This window comes from Telmatherina bonti (genome assembly GCF_933228915.1).
Source record: "Telmatherina bonti genome assembly, chromosome: 13".
NCBI lineage: Eukaryota > Metazoa > Chordata > Actinopteri > Atheriniformes > Telmatherinidae > Telmatherina > Telmatherina bonti.
In genome coordinates this window covers 12,937,226-12,960,125 of record NC_136611.1, presented here as the reverse complement: position 1 = coordinate 12,960,125, position 22,900 = coordinate 12,937,226, and the positions used below count along the sequence as shown (strand labels likewise).

At 37.3% G+C, this 22,900-nt stretch overlaps 1 protein-coding gene across 1 annotated transcript; it reads left to right on the top strand.

Moving 5' to 3' along the window:
- Window positions 1–736: 736 nt before the first annotated feature.
- LOC306763793 (tricarboxylate transport protein B, mitochondrial) lies at window positions 737–20,974 on the top strand (the record flags this gene model as incomplete). The annotated part of the gene is made up of 9 exons (XM_079250712.1): window positions 737–848; window positions 11,891–11,998; window positions 13,978–14,077; window positions 18,192–18,330; window positions 18,825–18,909; window positions 19,069–19,173; window positions 19,554–19,669; window positions 20,364–20,437; window positions 20,860–20,974. 9 exons carry the CDS (start codon window positions 737–739, stop codon window positions 20,972–20,974), a joined length of 954 nt encoding a protein of 317 aa, XP_079106838.1.
- Between the last annotated feature and the right edge of the window lie 1,926 nt (window positions 20,975–22,900).

Below are 22,900 nucleotides of genomic sequence, written 5' to 3'. Positions count from 1 at the left end.
CCATCCTCTTTAATCCAGTCTGACAGCTCTGGGAACTCAGGCTGCCAGGACATTGGTGGTCTCTGTGTCGAAGAGGCTGCAGCCTGTTTGAAGAGGATGTGCTTTGTAATGTTAGGAACTAGTTCAAGCCGCTGTGAGGAAATCCACAAGTTTTGGTCAGTAAATTATTTAATAATAATAATAATAATAATAATAATAAAAAAAACTTGTTAGTCTCCGCCTCAGATTTAATTTGATACGTGGACGAGACACTGGAGAGTGCACCACGCCCTTTTTTTTTTTTCTTTTCTTCTATGAGAAAGCAAGTGGTTGGTCTCCATACATCCAGTCACAACCATTTATACACCTGGCTGGGTTGCTGTAAAGTTAATGGACACTGCAGACAAATTAAGTTTCATGCGGCAGCAGAAAGCAAATATTTATCCATCGTTACTTCCGGTTTGCTTTGCGCCCTTACGCACTACCGTAGACACGGCGTCACCATGGTTACAAACTAAATATATTAGGAATATTTGATCCTAACTTCCTTGATAGTATCCGCCCACTGTCAACCCGAGAAATCCGGGAGTCTTTGGGCGCAGCTGATCACCTGCAGCAGCGCGCACCGCACGCGTCCATGTGTTGCGCGCTCCTCACTATTTCAAAACAAGGGGGAAAAAAAACAACCTACACATTAGTTATATATTGAAGAAAAAATCACGTTAACCCTGAAGGTTTTGTAGATTTTAGTGTAATCATGCAGGATAAAGGCATGTTTTTCAACCCCTTTCCCAGACCGCGGTGTCTGGCAGCAGCGGCGCCGGCTGGGAAAGCCAAACTAACTCACCCTGGAAAAGCTATTCTGGCAGGTAAGCCCTCCGTGATTCCCCCCCCCCACGCGAAAAAAGTCAGAGTTGGATGAAATGCCATAGTTTATGCGGGTTTAAAAAAATCATGTTGCATGTTTTTATGTACTTTGTGCAACAGAACGTAAAAAAGTGTAGCAGGAAAGACTGGCAAGGTTTAATAATGTTAAAATATGACTAAATAAGGTTAGATCCTGAGAAGAAATAAATTTTAGGGGCACATTCAGCACAAATATAAAGTGAACATATTAAGCTACATATATGTTTGATTTTTTCTGGGCAGTTTTAGAGATTTCATCTTAAAAGAAACAACAAACAACTTTATTACTTTATGTTAATCACCATTTTTATTTAATCTTTCTTTCTTTTTTTTTTTTTTTTTTTTTTTTTAATAACCATTTTCTAAAGTGCCTCATAAAGGCAAAATGTAATGATCGAGAAGCTCCTCTGTTGTTGGTGAAGTGACAGAGAGGGAACAAGGGAAAACGGTATCTGTTACAGAGACGGACTGGAACTGATAAAGAGCAATATTTTAACAGTTACCACATTTTCCACGGCTGAGCCTTGAAGATGTTGCCATTTGAAATACTCTTTCAAGGAGATACTTTCGCTATCTGTCCATCTGTCCTGTAATAGCTGGATCCTACCTGCTGCACTTGATTTGATTTTTATTCATCCTCTAGTGCACTTTACATAATGGCATTAGACCAAAGTAATGCAGTGATGTAGAGGACACTCTTATGGCATGAATCATTCTGTGTGTCAGGTTTGTGTGGTGGTCATTAAGACAGTGAGAAGGCTGGTACCGTTTTATGTTGCTATCCTCCACAACAGATTAATTTTTCCCCCTTTGTCTCAAACAGATCTAAAGAAAGAACATTTTTTTTCTTGATAACTCAGAACGTCTTGTCCGGTCCACCACTGCTGAACTACATGACAATTGACAGAAGAAACTAATTAAATAATCTGATTTATTAATCCCTCAGCACTTTCTAAGTTGTGTTTTCCTTTTTCCCCCCCTTAAATTGATCTCTATGAATTAATCAGTTCTGAAACCTCTGCCCTCATCTGCTGCTTACCCCCCCTTACTTCCCCGTCCTTGACCTCCATGTGTGATGATGATCAGAATGCAGTAGCTCTGGCTGATGAAGAGTCTCTCTGAGGACTCCAGTATTAAGGCTCCATGCTGAGATTTGGCAACACACTGCTGATTTTAGTTTTGTGCTCTGGCAACCATCACTTGCTGAATGTTTTAAAGGAATTCCTTTTGATTGAATATTTAAAGCAACAACAACTCGTTTTGGCTGCAACCAAGACGTATTCAAGTTATTTTGAAGTTTACTTTAAATATTGATAATTAATTAACGTTACATGTGACAACTATGAGCAGTGACTCATTCAGAAAGAATAAGTACGTATGTGTGTATACTGTGCATGCAACAATGAAAAACCTCAAATATGAGAAACCTGAAATCACAAAATAGTTCACTTTTTGCATTGAATCTAAATGTTTGCATATGTTACTGTACTGTTTCTACACTATTTACTCAGCAACGTTGGTTTTAACCTTCTAACTGTTCAGTAAATTTCTATCAAACTGACTCTTTTCTGGACAACTTCATCATGTGTAATACATGGGCCTCCGCCTCTCGCCCAAAAGCTGCTGGGTTAGGCTCCAGCTACCCCGCGAACCTTGATCGGATTAAGCAGTTCACTTTCACTTTATTTCTCACATGCTAATGCAGAAGCAAACAAGACTGTAGAGTACAAGACAATACCTTTTATTTATTTATCTCAAACACATATACAGTACAAAACAAGGATGCATATTTGTACAACATTATACCTTGTTTGAAAAGGAGCAGGAAGAAGAAAAATTGTTATATTATCTGCCCCTTTTATAAAAAGTAACACACCAATAAATGGTCTTTCAATTTCTTAATGATACTTAATGAAAAAAGATTATTGATTGACATTATTGATCTACATAGCAGTTCAGACAATGAATAATTATGCATGGACTGAACTACTACACTAACTTAAAGTATCAAGGAACTGCTTTTATCTGTGATTTATCTGATCTGATGTTCTGGGAGGCCGGGACATTATGTACCATAAGGCCTGAAAACCATCCTAAAGTGCTCGAACAAAAGTGAATCATTCTTCAAAAATGCAGCAGAAAAATAAATACAGCATTAACTATTTAATCATCTTAATGTTTGTATTTATTTTCAGTAGATTGGAAGTTTTGCACTGAAGTGTTTTTCTCCTCCTGATGCTTGACTAGCAAGTTCTACCTGTGTTTGGGACTTAGGCATAAAGATTGTTAATCAAATTCTGCATGTTTTCTGCCACTGGTCTCGATAAATATCCAAGTATCTCCTTATTGGATTATAACATTACAATCCACCAGTCACTTAACTGAGGACATTTTGATTTTAGTAGAAACTGGTGGAAGAGATAAAATAAATCTTGTGTTGTCCCATCAGCTGCTGAGAAATATAGGATGGCCGTTGGGAGACCTCGCCCTTCCCCCACCAGTCCTGTGCAGCCTGATTGACTGGTTATGTCCCAGTGTTGCGCCTGTTCCCTGCACTCTGCCGTTCATCTCTCATTGGGCCTGTCTGTCCAGCTTTACCAGCACAGCATGATTCTTACTCTCAGTCTCAACTGTTTGACTCACCCGGGCTTTTCTGTCAACAAAAAAAACCGACTTATCTTTTAAAGATTTTACAATGAAAATGTGTCAGTGGGATGTCTTTGAGTTTGACATGATACATCATCACAAACCAAAGTTCATAGTTCATATCAAATGGACTCTTCTCTCTCAGCTCAGGTTGTTCACCATCTGGTGTAGTAACATTGATGTATTTCTGACGGTATGTCTTTGTAGACAGAGCGAGGCACTTGTACATGCCTGTTGGCTCTTTGTAGACAAAGCAAGTAGAAATGGAAGGTCATAGCTTAATGGATTACACAGCCAGTGCAGACAGTAGTGGGGAGGAGGGGAGCACTTTCTGCTCTCATTGGTTAGTTAAAGTTTTCTCTGAATAGTCCGTGATGCTGACTGAAGCTGAGACATGGAAGGAGAGTTTTATCTAGAGGCCTGAGGGAAAGAGGAAGGTCTAAATAGGACTCCTGTTGTGCTTTCGTGCACATCCGTCCTGCTTTGGAAAAGAAGATTCAGAGCTGCAGGGGGATGGTCATGACTACAGGATTTCTATTATATCATGATTTAATGATCGATTAAGCTTTGTTTTCATGTAGTATTTTTCCTTCTTTTCCTTCATTCCATCAATCTCTCTCTCCAGCCTCAGGGCAGCCAGTTAACTTTCTGAGTGGCTGTCTCCTCTCGGGCTCAGAGGGCTCGTCAAAGTATAGCTCACTCCATTTCCTAACGTCAACGGCGGCGAGTCCACTCCCATCCACTATTCCTGCTACTTGCAGACCCTGAATATCAGCAAGCGAGATAATAAATCATGATGAAGCCCTCCATTTAACTCGCAGTCACCCCTACTATAACACCGCTGCTTTGTACTCATGGATGCAAATAAACAGAAAACTAGAATTTATTTATTAGATTTTAATGCAACAGGAATACATGATTCTGTTTCAGTTGTATGTCTTGGAGATTATGTACAATGTAATGGTTTGCTTTCATAGATACTGAAGGTTTTGGATTGATTTTCTGTCATTTAGAGTGCTCTCAGTCACATTTTTTCAACAATTTCTCGTGGTTAGAAATCAACTAAACACTGAGAAGTGTTGGAGAAAATCATAAAGTTTGTAGTGGCTTGAATAATCACAGCAGTGTGATCAATTTTCATGTAATCACCTTCCTGAAGTTGGAAAAAAAATTATGTTTCAGACTTGAGAAATGGTTACCCACCAACAATCTTTAAAAGGTGACAAAATCCCATTTTCTCAGTCAGCGGCGCTTGTGTTGGCCTGAGGGCAGAATCTGTCTCTGTAGGCGCTAAATTCTTTGCTGTGTTCACCAGCTATATTCTTTCAACCACTTTAATTAGAAAGATTTCATTGAAATTGTTCAAGGGACTTCATTAAATGTGTAGTGGCATACATTTACAACAACAAACACACAAAAGGCTTGGTAAAAATGCAATACTATAAGTTTTAAATAATTTAAGTGTTGTTTAAAATGCAGCATATTTGTATGCAGTACTTAATTTAGATCACAGCATGGCAGTAGTTAACATTATTTGTTCATTGTACTGCTTTGGTGTACTGAATAGTTGTGGAAAAGAAACTGTCTTTGAGGCTGGTAGTTTGTGTTGTAGCTGCTGTAGTTATTCATGTCATCCTTCTGGACACTTTGATTCCAGGGATGGGCGAGCAATAGTATCTGCCTGTGGGCAACAGTTTAAAGAGGTCCCAACCACGGTGAGAAGGGTCATAATGATGCTTTTTGGTCTCCTGAGGTTCCATTTGGTAACAGGAAGGTAGTGTGCACAGAACTTTTGTTGGTTCTTCACAGAAAACCATTGCCTGCATCTGCAAAACTATTTAAAGGTAGGATGGATGGATGGATGGTATTAAAAATGTACAAGACGACATCTTTCTTTGTCTTATTTAGAATCTTCTTAAGTATCTTGAGTGACTCTGAGATGCACATATTTTTTTGATGTTTCATTGATACACATTTCTCATACATTTATTTCCATCCACAGTAGTAAAGCTGATGTTGCTTTCACCTTGTCTCTCTGTGTGTGGTGTTGAATGTGTGTTAGTATAGTAGAATTAGATCCTTGGGACATTTTCTGTCATGTGAACTACCACAGAGCTGGTTTGGAGTGTTGCTACTTTCCTCTCATGTGTTTTCATCTATGATTTTTAACTCTGCATCTGAAACATATGTATCTAGAGTACAATTATGTCTTTCTTATTATTGATTTGTTTCAAGAGATTTCAAGGCAGCGCAGCTGATCAGAAATGAATCTCAAGTTTGTTTTTTATTTTAATAAAAAAGCTGGAAATCGGACAACATACAAAGGCAGAACAGTTATCATAACTTTGTTTGTGTATCTTAAATGTTTTAGTTTCCGTCAACGCACAAGAAACAAGTGCAACTTTTCAGACTCATTGTTTCATTTTCCAGGTTGCTTATCCTTGACTCCTGCCCTTGTGTCTTAGTTAGCTACTAGAGATGTGATAAGTCAAGGACAGACATGAGGCGATACAAGTCAAGGTAAAAGGTGCATATTAAACTGAGAAGTCCCAGCACTGTCATTTTAAATCAATAGTTACATATAATTAGCAACACAACTGCATTGTGTAACCATTTTCTCAATTTACAGCTGTACACGATTAATTCTGTCAGCTGTCGATTTGTGACAAATTAAAATTTGTATTTTGACTTTTATGACATGGAGTTATTTCCTTTTAACTCCTTTAGACATTAGTGGTGCTGAAAAGACTTTGTCAAAGGACACACCAGTGCATTCTCATCTTAGTACCTGCAATAACCATCCTGTCTCATTGCTTTTCTTATTCTGGGGCCTTTTAAGAATGTAAATCCTATCAGCAGATAGTGCTAGCCTCCACAGCATCATGTTACTTAACACGCTGTATTAGTAATATAAATGTAAGACACGGAAAAAACTGTTTTTCCTTAAGGAGGCCTTGTACCTTTGTGTTCCGCTGCATTCTGTCAACACATCCCATGCTTAGCTGTCCCATTCTTGTTATTCTGCTCAGATTGTGCATGCTGCAGGGTTGTAAGCAGTTAAAGCAGTTCCCATGTAAAATTAATCAACATCCTCCCTGTAATTAAGCATCAGTGGAGAATGAGTGTTGTTCAGGACAGAGGAAGCCTATAAGGCTGGATGTCAGATGAATAATTCTTTTAATCTTTTTCTGAAAGCAAACAGAAATATCCCAGCTCTGTTTATAGGACACCTTATGTTTGCAGCACATCTGTCCTCTGGCGACATGTTCTCTATATGGACTGGGGATATTGACATCATAATATTTTTTCCAGACCCTCTCTGCTGGGCTCATCTCTCCAGAGAATTTATTGTATATGATAAATGCATAAATAAAGGCCATCTGAATTAATATTCAGTTCTGATGGAAACTGATCATCTGTTTTTCTGGAACAGTCAGTCATACAGACAACTGCAAACACTAATCGGTTGCTGTCTGCTGTTGATTCAACACCACAAACAGAATAATTGCTTTAGATTTCACAGCATCACTGCTATTAAAATAATCAACAGCTTTTTGACAAAGCCGCAGGCTGTAGGCATAAACCAAAAAAACAACATCAACACAATAGCAATATACGAAGTGGAGCTTCACATGTTTAGAATCTGACAAATCTGGATACCTGGGCAGCACGGTGGTGTGGTGGTTAGCACTGTCGCCTTACAGCAAGGTTCTCCGTTTAATTGTAAATTCTCAGCTGGGTCTTTCTGTGTGGATTTTGCATTGTGGACCTTTGCATATGTGGGATCTTTCTGTTTCCTCCAGTCTTCTCCCATAATCCACAAACACATGTGCTGATGATTCAAGTGGAGCATAAGAATGGCTGAGTTGTTGCACGGTTGTTTGCTTTTTGTCACTATATTGGGCCCGTGATAAAAATGCTCATCTGCCCAGTAGCAGCTGGGCGAGACGTAAGGGGACACAAACTGGATAAAGCATGGAAAATAAATGAATAAACATCTGGATATCATGCCAAATAGTCTTTTTCTTTTGAAAAAAGGAAGGTTATATTAGCATCCTACACCAGATGTGTTGGATGCTCATTAGAGTCATTGGACATCAGGCGCGACAGTTTTTTCAGGAAAATGTTCCTCCCTCTCAGCTGGCTGTTAGTCGGCTCTCCTGGCTTCCTGTGCTCCTCTCTGCTTTGAAAACTGAAGGTATAACTTCAATTTTTATGCATGTTTTAAAATGGCAAACATCTATGTTTTTTTTCAGTTCAGACGTAAGAGGAGTGGAATGGATAAGGGATAAGTTGATCAAGTGTTGACTTGATAAAAATGAGTTTTTATTATTTCTTCCAGCTTTTTTTATATAAGCAAGTTTGATACTTTTCTTTTTCATTGTTTTTAAACTTACTATTTGTGATGGTGGAGCTGCCAAAGATGTCATTATAGAGTTAAATTACAGAGCTATCATACTCATTTATATTCCTTTTATTTTGGTTAATTAAAACAAATATTGATGTATTTATACCTTTGGATAATAATTAAAATAGAGGTTAAGGAACTTTTAAAATATCAAGTTAGTAGAAAAAAAATCTGTAATTATTAATGCTTCAATTTGTTTATCTGCACTTACATCATCATGCACTAATCATATATGTTGCATCGATATGAGTTTTTTTTTTGAGTTGTGGCATCCTAAATTCAAACATCTTAATTAATTAAAATAGTTTTATAGTTTCTGTGTGAACATATTAAGTCCTGAAGTGCCATCCAGCTACAGCCTGGTGTTGCAATATATGGAATACATTTCAGTCCTAATCTTACTGATAGTCCGGTGACTAAATGGAAGTAAATCCATAAAGCCGAGGTTGCAGCAGTGTTTGAATACATTTGATTCTGGAATAAGATGTTCTGCAGTCATATATGAATCTCATTTTTATAATTTGTTCCTCATCTCAATTTGGAAGTACACTTTATGACAGCAATTTTTGGTGGGGCTCAGCTGTGAAGTGCAAGTGTTGTTGATTAAATTATAAATTTATCATGTCTGGCCAGAGAGTGACAGCATTGTCCTTTAACAGTAAATCAGCATAGTCTGCGTTAGATTTATTCTCCCAATGTTTTGTCTTGTAGGAGTCTGCAGAGCAGGATTTGTGTGAACTACTACAGAGTTTTTCACTCCCTCTGGGTTCTGAATATCACTCCATTGGCATTTCAATTTTTTTTATGTGTAATGGTGTCAGAGGACCGTGCAGATGCATTGATTTTATGACACAATCTGGAGAAGCTGGAGGATGAGGCGGGAGGAAGGAAGGTGCTTCTGAGAAAAGAAATTGGAACAGGAGAGGAAAGTGAGGATGTGAAAATAAAGATTAATGACCATTTTGCTCATGTAACCCACATTTGGCAGCTACACAGGAGTCATTTAGGGTGTCATGTGTAAAAGTGTGTGTAGATGTGTGTGTGTAGTGGATGTTGGCTGCAAAATGGACTCGAAGACAAACAAGCGTTGTCTCCTCCACAAGCGTGACCGGTCTGATGACAAGTGATCATGTGATTGTGTGTGTGTTGTGAAGCTGCTGCTTCTGAGTTGGTTTTCTCATGCATGTTAGGATTTGTCTGACATCACATGCATGAGGTCGACTTCTCTCCTCTTCCTAGCACACTAACCCACTGATCCCAGATCAGGGCAGCCAGAATTGGACGTTGTAATGCTCACGTGGTTTCTGTTACATCTCAGCAGGCTCACATCAACGTACTTCATCGGGATGAAAAGAAGTGTGTTTATGTGTGAGACAATTGTTTGATTTTCAGACCTGAGCATATTTTGAGCTTAGACTTCAGTTCAGGTGGAGTAATGGTCAGGCTTTGAGTCTAATTCAACCCACATATGATAGTGTGCTGGTAGAATTTCATTTGCAAGGACAGTAGGAATGTGGGTTTACTGGTTTAATGAAATTATGGAGAGTTCTCTAACTGGTTCATCGAAAGTGTCTTGTGTGGGTCATCTCAAGTGTCCCAAGTGTCAAGACAGGGAGGAGGAGAATCCATGTAGGGGCTCCATCTCCGGATGTTAGAGACTTAAGATGACTTAGTACTGACTCAGGTACCTAAAACAAACAAAAAACTAAACGATGCAGAGGGACAAGAAATGCCAAGATGTGATAAAGGATAAGGGAGAAAGGGAGGAAAGAAAGTGGGGGCAAAAGGCTGGATATGTGAATGGGTAAGGGATGAGGACGGATGAAGGAGGTGAGGGTGGATGGATCGGGGATGGAAGGGGTTGAAAGATGAGTGGATGAGGAAGGAGGAAGAAGGGTGAAGGAATGAATGGATGAGTGAGGGGAGATGGGAAAAGTAAGGAAGAATGGATGGCGAAGAGAAGAGGGAAAGGATGAATGAATGTGAGAGGGTAAGGATAGATGGGTGAGAGTGGAGGGGGAATAGATTGACAAGGGATGATGAATGAGGAAATGGATATGTGGGATGGGGTCAGGAGAATGAGTTTGCTGCTGAGTGGGTGGACCAGCTATAAAAAAAAAAAAAAAGGTCCACCAGGTGATTAGAGGAGTGGTTGAAGCCTTGCTGACCAACCAAAGTTAACAGGTTAACTTCATGTTACTCAGCTCTCCAGTGTGTACAGCTTGTTGAGAATTCAGTATGCAACATTGTGTATGTTGAAGATACAGTGATTTTCCTCTCTGACAGTGTGAGTTCTGTCGTTAGTGTGTTGTAACCCAGTATGTTGTGGTCGCTGGTCAAACCACATCACATCTGCATTTTAGTGCATATTAGTAACTGTGTACTTTCAGATCTTCTTCAGTTAAATGAAATTATATTTTTCACACATGAATGAGACCACAATCCACATTAGTCTTGTTTTCCAAGTTTGGTTTGGTTTTTTGGGTCAAACTTCTGTTGTGTGAAATTCAGGTTATATATTGGATCTTTGAGTTTATGTTTTTATTGCAACTAAAAGAAAAGCCTGTAGCGTACTGCAGTGATAAATGTCTGGGTGGAGAAAGATATGTGGAGTACCAAACCTTTTATCGATATACCCTGAGAAAAGCAAAATAAACAAAATAAAATACCACTTGTGACAAATACTTTATCTTAATTTTATCACCAAATGTCATTTGAGTTTTTCTTGTTTTAGGATTTTTAATCAGAAGGACTACTAAAAAGTAACTACATATCTTTTTGTCTATGTTAGTCGCAGCAAGAAGGCAAACGCCAACAGATTCAGTACCAAGTAATTCTATTGAAAGTAACAAGTTTTAAACAAGTAACCAAGTTTCAACTGCAAAACATATTTTTTCTAAACCATGACATTTGGATTATTAAGATGAAGGCATGAAGACAAAAATCTTTATCCTGCAGGGCTTTAAAAAAAAAAGGTTTTAGACCACCAAAATAAATAACTTTGCCATTTTTTTCTGTCAACGACATCATAAATAGTAATTCCCAGAAACAGAAAACATGTTCATATCCTGTTCTTTTTGAGCCACATGACTGAAACATTGATGCTGCAGGACATGTCAGGTTCAAACTACCTTTCTTTGGTATGCGAGTTGTTTTTTAAATTATATTTGTGGTTTCTTGACTCAGCACATTTGGCATTGCAAACATTGTTCATTAAAAACAAGAAGGTTTTTCTTTTTTTTTTTTTTTGTCTGTAGGTATATCATATAATATCTGTATGCTTCTGGAAACACAGTGAGTGTGTCTCTCCTGTAGCATGTACATGTGTGCACCAGTGTCATTGAGATAATGGAGGGTCTTGGCCCTGGTAATGGAACCCCTCCTTGCAGGCTGAGTGGATAATTTAATTAAAATCAGCTCTCTCTCCATCCTTCCATCTCTTGTGACTTATCTGTTTTGTGCATTAGCCTCAGTTTTAGACACTTATTATCTGTTCAGTTGTGGCTACTGAACCTTCCTGCAGTCGCTCACACAGTCTTGGCTATAATAACAACAACAAGGTAGCTTCATAGTTAAGCAGCAGCTAGATTTTTTTTTTCACACAACCCTCTCTCTGTTTTCACAATCTTATCCATGGCTTGATTCATCGTTGCCCAGAGCATTACTCTTCCTTCCTTGGCAGCAATGCTTTTAATGTTTATGGAGTGAAAGCCATTTGTGGAGTCACTGTAATGATCCATGACGTAATGGCGCCTCCTTGTAGTTCACGAGAGGCACAGGACGGACTGAATGAGGCCCGGCAAGGCTGCAGCCACACACACACATACACATACAACAAGCCTGCTAGCTTTATATATGTGGAAAAAGCTCCATGTTCTAGTTTTATTCATGATTTTCCCCTCCATTCTTTGTTATAATAACCATGGATTTTCTGTATTTATTCATTCCCAGGTGGCATAGCTGGTGGTATAGAGATCTGCATCACCTTTCCCACAGAGTACGTCAAAACCCAGTTACAGCTGGATGAGAAGGCCAATCCACCTAAATACAGAGGAATAGGTGAGTATCTATCTAATCTATCTGTCTATCTGTCTATCTATGTATCTGTCTGTCTGTCTATCTCTCTATATATCATTTTTCATCTCCTCTCTCAGGAGCTCATTATCTAATTACCCATCATTCCCAGGTACATTACTGATTCTGGCAGGCTGTCATTGTGCTTGTTTATATGACTTAGAACAGACCAATGCACACTCTCTACCCGTGCATACCAGTGTACACAAACACACCCAGGATCTGTTTATGTCAGCTGGAGCTCTGAGGATTGGAGATGATGCTAATGAACACTCCAGACAGCTGTTGCTTTTCTTGCTCAGCTGTGCATTTGGCTTAATAGCACAACTTTTACTGCCGGACTGACGTCTCCAAGAAGTAAAAGCAAGTTCAAGAAAAAAAAAAAAACTAGAATTTTTATTCAAGATGAAAATATTTTTGGATTTATTTTTTTCTGATGTTGGTGTCATTAATGTATATAGATTTTTTTTATTGGAAGAGAAAATACCCCCAATTCCTCCAGAGGAAAATAACTAACAAGTAATATAAGTTTCTTCAGGCCACTCTTAGTATCTGCTGTGTTACACCGCAGCCCAGAGTTTTATACTATTATATTTTACACAAATCATGCTTTATTTCTAATTAATAAATATTGATGAATATTCATTTATGAACGAGCAACACAAGATAAATTTAAAGTTGTTAACTACTCAATGAGCATGAGCTGTGTGTTGTAAGCTTTAGTTAAAGTTGCCATGGTTACGTCTGTGGTATTTTAGCCCATTATTAATTTGGTATTTAAGCCAAATTAATTATATTTAATTTTGGCTTAGTTCAGCTTTTAAAATCTCAGATTTGAAAGCTTAGATTACATACATTGACCTTACGTAGATAAGTTTTACCACATTAACTGCTATGAGTCTTTGTGACTTCAGTAACATATTTGTGCACAATTTGCCCAAAAAATATGGATATTGCAGTGTTTTAAAATCACATATTTATTTTAAACAAATACATAAAACTAGAAAAACACCTGGAGAGTGCAGACCTCTGCCAAGCAGCTCCTTTCCAAGCAATAATACTGTGAAGAATCTTTTTTTTAAATGTGTTATGTCCACAGTTACATCCAGATCACCTTCCCAAATAATGGAATCAAAGTGAAACCAAAAACTATTCTCTATTCTCAGGAATAAAAATCCACCTAATAGTTTTTGTATAAAGTTACTAACAAATAGATAAATAAACATAAACTAAAACACAACCTTCTTGGTGGAGTTAAAAAAAAAAAAAAATGCAGAAACAAGTCTGTTGCTTGACTGTATTATGTCTGCAACGGACATAGGAAAAAGTTTGTCACTTGTAACCCACGCCTTCACATCATCATTGGAAAAAGAGCTTAACCCTGTCTTTTATTTTTATTATTTTTTTTAATTTTATAACTTTTGAAAATTCCCAGTTTATATTGAGGATTGGATTTACTAAGTAGTTGTACTTTTTATTTTCTTTGTGACTCTACTTTTACAGGGCAGTTTCAGTACCTAGATTCTTTACTGATGTCATGTAATGATGTTTAAATTAATCAAATGCATGTTTGGGTGCAGACAGAATGCAAAACATGATCACGTATGTGAAAGTAGAGCTTATACAAAAAGTGTCTTCAGTCAGAGGCTTCTTCAGCTCTTTTGTTTGTGTCCTTTGCTGGAAGTCATGTCCTGCTTACAGAACAACTCTTAAAAATGACTTTTAAAACTTCTTTTGCCTATTTATTCATTTGCTTATTTTGCTCTTTTTTTTTCTTTAAAGTAGATGTTTTTCCCTAATGATTTATTATAAAGTGGTTTACTGTGGGTAGATAAACTAGTATTCATTTATCTGTTTGTTTAATTAATGTAAATTCTTATCAAAATCTTATTTTCTGTAACTTTGGCCATTCTAAAATTTGCACTGCGTTTGTGTGTTGGGGGCATAAATGTCTCTTTTTACAGGTGATTGTGTGAATCAGACAATAAAGAGTCACGGCATTAAAGGACTATACAGAGGTCTGAGCTCGTTGCTGTATGGATCCATCCCCAAATCTGCAATCAGGTATGTGAAACAACTAAATGGAAGTAAAGGTAAAGGGGACAGGTAACTATTTAAGTTCGTACGGGTTTATATCACAGAGGAGATGGCTGTTGTGGTTTATTTTGTTTTAGAAAAGGTTTATTTTTACAAGGTAATACTTCACAAAATCTTCAGCCTGTAAACGTGTTGACAGTCTGACTTACACTGTTAGTAAGATTGACTGAACAGCCTGTTATGCTTTTAGATGTGCTTTCCACAGTTTTGACATGAGTTCAGACATGATTTGTTCCTGAAAGTACAATTATATTTACAAAAATCAAGGGCACTATTTTTCAGTGAGTGTCAGATTCTTTATACGATCAGTTTAAGACAGCGACATAAATGCTACAAGTATATACTACATAATATCCATCTGTATAGCAAATATTAATGGAATACATTTATTCCTTTCCTCTCCATATACAGTCATTTCTTCATTTTTTTTTTCTACATTTGGCACTTTTACATATTCCAGTATTTATAGAACAGTATATATGTGCACAGTAATGTATTCTAAATAGCACAGATCCTTTGAATTAAGCTGGGCTGATTTTCTACCTGGAACCTCGAACGAACACACTCCAATTATTCTAGTCCATTACCCACAAGGCTTGGCAGGAATACCACACTAGCCTTCAACATAATTATGTTATTTTTTCACAGCAGTGACATTTATCTACAGACAAGTGTGCACACTGTAGCTGTGGTGCGCGCGCGCGCACACACACACACACACACACACACACACACACACACACACACACACACATATTGCTGCCAGACTTTTTTGTTGGTGCCTTTTTGTTCTGCTTGTCATTCTTTCATTCTCTCCCTCTCTCTCCCTTTCTTTCATTCTTTCATTGTTTGTATGTGTGAGAGAGTTTGTGTGTGTGTGTATGTGTGTGTGTTTTTAAGTGCTGGAGGATAGACGGCGTCTGTACAACAGAGAGACAAGCCCATCCAGGCAGAGCAAAGATGCCATTCAAACTGAGACAGGGTCTCAGTAGGGGTACAGAGATTGAGACTTGTGTTGATTCTGTGTGTGTGCTAACACACTGTGTATGTGATTGAGTGTGTACAGTACGTCAATCAGTTTTCATTTCCAGACGGCCCTTCCATGGTTTTGTGCCTCCCTTATGGAGAATTCTCTCTGAGGAAATAAATCACGTTGAAGTGTAAATGGTTTGGTCTTATTTAACTTGCGGTGTAATTTAAAACTTCTTTTTGAGGTTTGTTACTATAGATGGAGATTTGGGTCATTACTCTTTCTGTTATGGCCATCGGACTATCCTGGATATGATGGATGCTTATATGTGACTACATTGTGGATAAGAATGCGTGTAATCTAAGCATTTAGACTCCTGTTTCTTTTAAGTAAGGCTACTTTTTTGCAGGAAGCATGATATCTGACATGTTTTTGTTTTTTTTTAAGATTTTATTCTAATTATAATTTTTAACCTGTTTTCCTCAGATTAACTAAAGTTGTGCAGTAAATAACATAAAGCAAAGATTAAACACATTTCTAAACTAGAAAAGCACTCGGAGAGCGCAAACCTCCGTCAAGGCCTTTAAAATTTACTGGATCCAAACTTGATCCAGATCACCAGCAAACTTAAACCAGTTCTTTCTTTTCACATTTCCAACAACTCCTGAAGATTTCATGAAAATCTGTCTATAAGTTTTTGAGTTATCTTGAACACAAACAGACAAACAAATAAACGCCTGGTAAAACATTACATCCTTGGTGAAAGTAAATATGTACTTTTACAGAGTAGAAACATTTTTTTTTTTTTTTGTTTTGTTTCTTTAAACTTTCCTTGAATAATAACCATCCTCTGAGAACTCCAATTAATTTCTCTTTTTTTCCCTTTATTTATGAGGCACTCTTTGGCAGTTTTCCATTGTCCACTTCTTTTTTTTCTTGGCCTCTTTCTCTTTCAATCTATTTTTATCTTCATCCTCTTCCTGCTCTGCCACTCTTTCTCCCCCCCCAAACAGTCCATTAACTAATTACTTTTGCACTATCATGTACCATAGAGTACTGTAGATGATTTTCTGGGAGAACGACACGCAGTTGAGTCTCTTACCCTTTTTTCTTTTCCCCCTTAGCCCTTCATCCATGTCAGTGTCCTATATGCCTACCCAGTACTTTCCAGTCCAATCTCTTCACCTTTTCCTTCTATCAGAAGAACTGACCTTGTAGAAAGACCCACTAATGAAGATTGGACAGCCCTCCACTGTGGGGGATGACTCATCTCTGATCATAGATGTCAGCCAAAAGATGTCTCATATTCTAAATGAAAAGTTTAGTCCACATATTAAATGGTGAAAGGAGTAAATTGGCAAAGGAGCTGCCTTGACAGTGGCATATTTCTTTCTGGCACCTTTTAATGAATAGCATTTGTTTCACAGGGTTAGTTTGGGTGCACTGCGGTTCCTGTACAGTTGATGTGGATATATAGAATTATGGCTTCTTTTTTTTTTCTTTCTTTTTCTTAAGACAAAAATATGTTTTTTTTAGTGAGTTTTTCTTTTGTGCTGTTAATTTCTCTGACAATAAGAGTCAGTTAACCGTGGCGAGCCTGTCTTTGAAGGCAAACTGGATCCGAGTGAGGAGATACAGGAACAGATGTGGAAGCTTAATGAGCTGGAGAAAGTGTTGCAATAGAAAGGCAGAATGAAAAAAACGCTAAAATTACATGAGCCCAGTAAATTTTTTGTTAAAGCCCAGGCGACAAGTGAACGGTTCAAGTAGGCTGAGAGAAGACGAAGGAAAACAAGGCATTCATCAAGACCTGGTGTCTGTCCTCCCCCTCCCGCTTGCTAAATGTACCAGGCAGTGTCCTGCTGTCACCATAATTCAATTCCATCTATAAATAACCTTTCCCGTAAACGAATGGCTGGCTACATTTTCTGATTGCAAAGATAAACAAAGCACCTCTCTGTCTGTGGGCTGGCGTCTGTGACGGCGGTAACTGGTCACCTGTTGGCTGCTGAGATGCTGCAGTTTATTGTCTCATGTTTAATGAGGATGCAGACAAGACAAGCACAAAAACAAAACAAAACAAAAAAAAAACCTTGAAGCAATTTTTGTATTTTCAGCACTAAAAATATGAGTTGGAAGGAAGTTTTGTGCCCTTTGGTGGTTCTGCTGGTATCCGTGTGCATGTCTGCTGAAATCTCTTCCTCTGAAGCTCAATTTCTGCCGACAAGTGACAATTTTTTCACGCTGTTTAAATAGACTCATTAACTTACTACAATATCTTACTATGACTTAATTATTATATTTATTTATTCATTTAAACTGGATTATAGTCTGATCTAATTTGCTGTAATATTAAAATTACTTAAAATTTATTGTCACAGCAAACACTGTTGATATAAAAACTTTTTGCATTTAAAATTATTATTGATGTTTATTTATTTATTTTTTTACAAGTTATCAGTTAAACTTTTGCAGGGGGCATACATCCCTCTTCATCAGAACTGCATATTTATTCATTGTTTTATTCGTTATGAAAGTGATCCCTTCATACCTTCAGATGTCTGAGATGTGGCGGCTTCGCTTTATTGATTATGGGCATAACTCTGAATAATCCCCCATTCAGGTTTAAAATTCAGGAAAATAAATACATGGAGGTGCTGTCGTGGGATTAGCTGTTAAGCAACTGGAATAGGTGTAGCTAAAGTTACTGGTGAACGTACTTTCCTGCATGAAAATCATTTAAAATTTCCTTGAATTCATTTAGTAAAAGCAGTTGTACAGTTTCAGTGTTTTAGCAGCTGTTTCCAGGATGTATTGTACTTAAATGTCTTTTTAATCCCCGATTCAGTTCAGTGCATCAGGAGGAAAGCATCTAATTCATGTGAAAATTGTGGAAATACATTCGTGTCTCACAGTTAATCATTAGACATGGAAGTGGTAGTGAAACGTCATGTTTTGGCTTTAAAAGAAAAGGAATATTTAATCTCTAAATTAAAGATTTTTTTCTTTAGGATAGAAAAAAAATATACTCGTCGATTTAATGTCTGTTTAAACAACATTATAAATTCATCTTTATTCATAACTCCCTGCTAAATCTGTTTTCCTTCTCAGATTTGGCGTGTTCGAGTTTCTCAGCAACCATGCAAAGGATGAGTCTGGCCGACTGGACAGCACGAGGGGCCTGATGTGTGGGCTCGGAGCCGGGGTCATGGAGGCTGTGATGATTGTTTGTCCTATGGAAACTATCAAGGTATATTACCAGATTCCTTTCACTTACTGGATCGTCTGTATAGTCAGCCTCACTACACAGGACATGAAGCATCTGTTCCACTTTTAGCTAATTTGTATTTTTGTATGATAAGTATGGTGTTTCTGAGTGTATTCATACAATGTTTCAGTGAAATTTTATCAACAAATTAAATGTAATGTTGTTTGTTTAAGATTTGCTTACATGTAACATCTGCTGTCTTTTTTTCTAAACCAAATGTCAGGAAAGCCATAAATACACAGAACGTATTCCAAAAAAGGAATCAATTTAGTCTCATTATCACATATTTACAGTAAAGTAATTCAGTAACTTTTTCCTGCATATTTAGTGTGTCTTTGCATTAGAGTTAGATTAGGTGAACATTTGCAGTTTTGACCGTTTGTGTCTGTTTTACGAAAGTAACATATTCTGCTCTGGGTCTGTTTAGTTCAGCATGTTCCTTTTTTTTTTTTACCCTTTTTTTTTTATCTTCCAAGGTTAAATTCATTCATGACCAGACTTCAGCCAACCCCAAATACAAGGGCTTTTTCCACGGAGTCAGAGAGATTGTCAGGTTGCAAGGTAAAGACTGGCCTTAATGCTTGCAACTCATCTGACATCTGCTGGTCGGAAGAGGCAAAGCAGCAGAAAATAAACTGCTGAGCAATCATTAGGGATTTTGTTGATGTTGATGTTCACTGCTTTAGAAAATCTGAATTAAAAAAAAGCCTTTGTAAACAGGATTAAGAGGGACATATCAAGGTCTAACTGCGACTGTGCTCAAACAAGGCTCCAACCAGGCTATTCGCTTCTTTGCGATGACTTCTCTTAAGAACTGGTACAAAGGTTAGTGTACATTATATCTAAGAATACTGTTTATGTTTGCTTAATGTTGCCATAAAGTGTATTTAATCAACTGGTGTAACTTCTGCTTATGAACCTGAAGGGTTGGTTTTGGTTTTCATGATCTACTTTGGAGAACAAAAAAATCTTCAATCCTGTTTGTAGAAAAGGGGTTCAGTGTAATCTGAAGATGAGTTCAGAGTGTTTGCCCTCTCTATTATGTGAAATTAGGGCATGACTATTATCTGAGAACCAGACCTTTGGCAAAATGCCTGCAGTGCTTTGTCAACAGCCCGTCCAGTTTGTTTGTTCAGGACTACATATGAATTTGTCCTGAAACAACCTTTTCATATCTCTTTCTCACATGTAATCTCTTTCACAAGGTGATAACCCCAACAAAAGTATCAATCCTTTGGTGACTGGACTCTTTGGAGCCATAGCAGGGGCTGCCAGTGTATTTGGAAACACCCCACTAGATGTCATCAAAACAAGGATGCAGGTATGCAATGTAGCCTCTGTAGTACAGAACAAGAGGCTTAATAGTCTGTTCTGCTCAGGAAGGACACTTAATGCAAGAATTATGTGAGTGAAGTACCTTGAAGTACAGTCATTGGGAAAAACATGTCTAAACTTTATAGATGCTGTGTGAAGGAGCTTTATTGGTTTGTTAATTTTCTGCTGCATCATCCATTATGAAAGGAAAGAAAATAATTATTTCCCACAGTTCATTGTGACTGCAGCTATCAAAGACACAAATATAAACTATGATTTAATAATGTCATCTTTGGATAAATGTACATAAAAGTATGTTGGTGTACCCATATATAAAAAAGAATAATTTAGGAGTCTCAATGAAATAAGACCAAACGTACATATTAGGCAAAGTAAACAATACATTATATATTCTCTTCTGGGACTTTTGATTAAAGCATAATGTAAATAAGGATGATTCTTGTTTCAGCACAATTATCCTCAAGAATTTCTCTCATTATCTTCCTTATTCTTCTTATTTTTTTAACAAGATTGTTGGAAATGTTTAGAAAAAAAATCACATTAGGCTATTATATTTTATAGTTTTTTTTTTTTTGTTTTTTTTTGTTCCTTGATGATTTTTTTTTTAAATTTAAAACTTGTGAAATCATTGTTAGAGAAAATACACAATATATGACTCATCCCTCTTTTTGTTTCAAAAGGGTTTGGAAGCTCATAAATATAAAAGCACACTGGACTGTGCAGTGAAGATTCTCAGACATGAAGGCTTGACAGCGTGAGTACAACTCATTTTGATTTTTAGTTTTATTTCATTTAGTTTTTCTTTGCAGAGTTAGTTTAATAACATGTTGAAAATACAAATCTGTGCCACCTTTGTAAGATTATAATTACTGCTTCCAATGCTTAGAGACAAACTGTTGGCCTAAATGTAAAATTTTAAATTGAACGTTGGTATAACGCTGTTCATATAAAACAAAAGATACACTTTAAAACAGTACATTTTAACCTCTGGATTACAATGAATTTGTGGGTTTCAGAATAAGGATTATAATGGAGTTTCCAATGAAAGTAGGATGACTATATGAAAATTATCCTTAAAGTTTCACCCTAAACAATTAAATTTGACCCCAAAAACATGGATCTTTCTTCGTCTCTAGTATCGTAAATTTAAATGTCTTTTCCTTTGTCTGTTTTTAGCTTCTACAAAGGGACAGTTCCCCGACTGGGCCGCGTGTGTCTCGATGTGGCCATAGTTTTCGTCATCTATGAAGAGGTAGTGAAGTTCTTGAACATAGTCTGGAAAACAGACTGAGGTGCTGGATGCTCAGAGAAAATGGCAGCTTCCAACATGGATCTAAGTTCAGCAGACCCCTTTTGTACCATAAATCCAACTGTGAAGGGTGTGAGGCAAACAGCTGAACTTAGATCGGTGTCTTTTGCTGACCTGAAAGTGAAAGCGCACATAAACAGAGGCTTCAAAGAAGAGGAATAGCCTGGAAAGATGCCCTCATTTGGACAGCTGGAGTGGAAGCAGAGCTCTCCTGCTTCGCCAAGATTCCTGACAAGATCAAGGACTGAGGGTCTTTAACAAAGTGGGATTATAAAGTTAGTCAAATAACTATGAAAAAAAGATTATTTATCCTTGAGAGATGTCAATAGTTTCCAAATGTAAGAGAAATCTGAAAACTGCAGCTGACAAAAGCACCTTTCTCAAGTTATTTGCTTGTATTTCTTTGTAAACCCACTCTCTGCAACTCCCTCCAGTGGAGACTTTACTGCTACCTGCTCACAGCTGTTTTACTGATGTTTTACTGTACGAATGCAGGTGTCACTGTGGATTTTCTTAAGTTGATGTAGCTCTCTGTCTCCTCTTGAGCCTGACATGGGTTAGGAGCCAGACTGCAGCTGGTTGCAATTTACAGTCACATAAACTGCAACAACTTCCATAACTAGGGCTTTAATAGATTTTATGTTGCCTTTATATGATATCAATTATTTTTATACTCCATAGATTCTAATCCTTTTATTAATTGCAACATAATGTAATTTAACATATTATTTAAATCAATTATGTGCTGAATGCCAAGCATGTTATACTATAAACATGGAAAAATAGTTCAATGATCTTTATAACAGAAGAGCAAATATTATGATGGATCCTGTGATGTGAGTTAAATTGTGAAATAAATGTACGTTTTGAGAACTGAATGTTAAATGGAAATGAGAGACTATTTCCTGTTAATCTGTGCCAAACACTTTTATTGTAGTTGTTTTCAATCTATATATAGAGATTTAACCACTATATTTCACTGTGAAAGATACAAATACACTATATATTTTAGGCAACGTAATGTCAGGCCGCTGTTGCCATCTTAATGGAAACTGTTTGTTTTAGCTTCAAACTCCTGCCATTTAATGCTCATTTGTCCTCTGTTTACTTCGACTCGCTCTCCTACACCAGAGGGTAATGACGTGCATCTGAAAGAGTAAAAGATGTATCATATTTCTGATTTTTCCTCAGAATACCCTGCTTGCAGGTATCATTTCATATTTTTTAAACATGATATGTAACTGAGATGAGAATTGAGATGAAAATAGTCTCTTTATTCTGAAATAGAGGCTGGAGATGTGTTATAACCAACTCCCAGTTCTTTCCCTTTTAGTGTCATGATCCATTCAGGATCTAGCACTCACCTGTGCCTTTTGCTCTTGTGTTAGCTGATAAATGCATCATGAGAGAAACTTGAATCACGTTTTAACAACTCTCAAATCATCTTGCAAGCTGAAGTTTAAATGGCCCAGTTTTGTTCTTCTATCTCACGCCTTGTCATCACCAGTGACATTTAAATAGTCTTAATATACATTGGATACTGGTATGGTTGGATTAAAACCCTGATTTAATTTCTGCATTTGTTAAATTATTATTTTATTGAATTCTTAATGTGATTTTACCGTGAGAGTAAATTATTGTATTCCTTGCTGTGTATGTGTGGGTGTTTGTTTAAGCTTTGTGGGTCATTAAAATGACACTTATTGTGAAATATTTGTGGCCCCCTCTCGTTGTCTGTAATTAACATGAAGTCTTTTGTTGTGGGGGGGGGGGGGGGGCGGGGGTTTAAAAACTCATTAAAAACAAAGCATCTTTAACCAAACCCTGAAAGCATGCAGAATAGTTTTTGTTTTTATCCCGACTTGCCTGTTGCGCTGCCCTTTTGGTTATACCAAAAGGGCAGCGTAC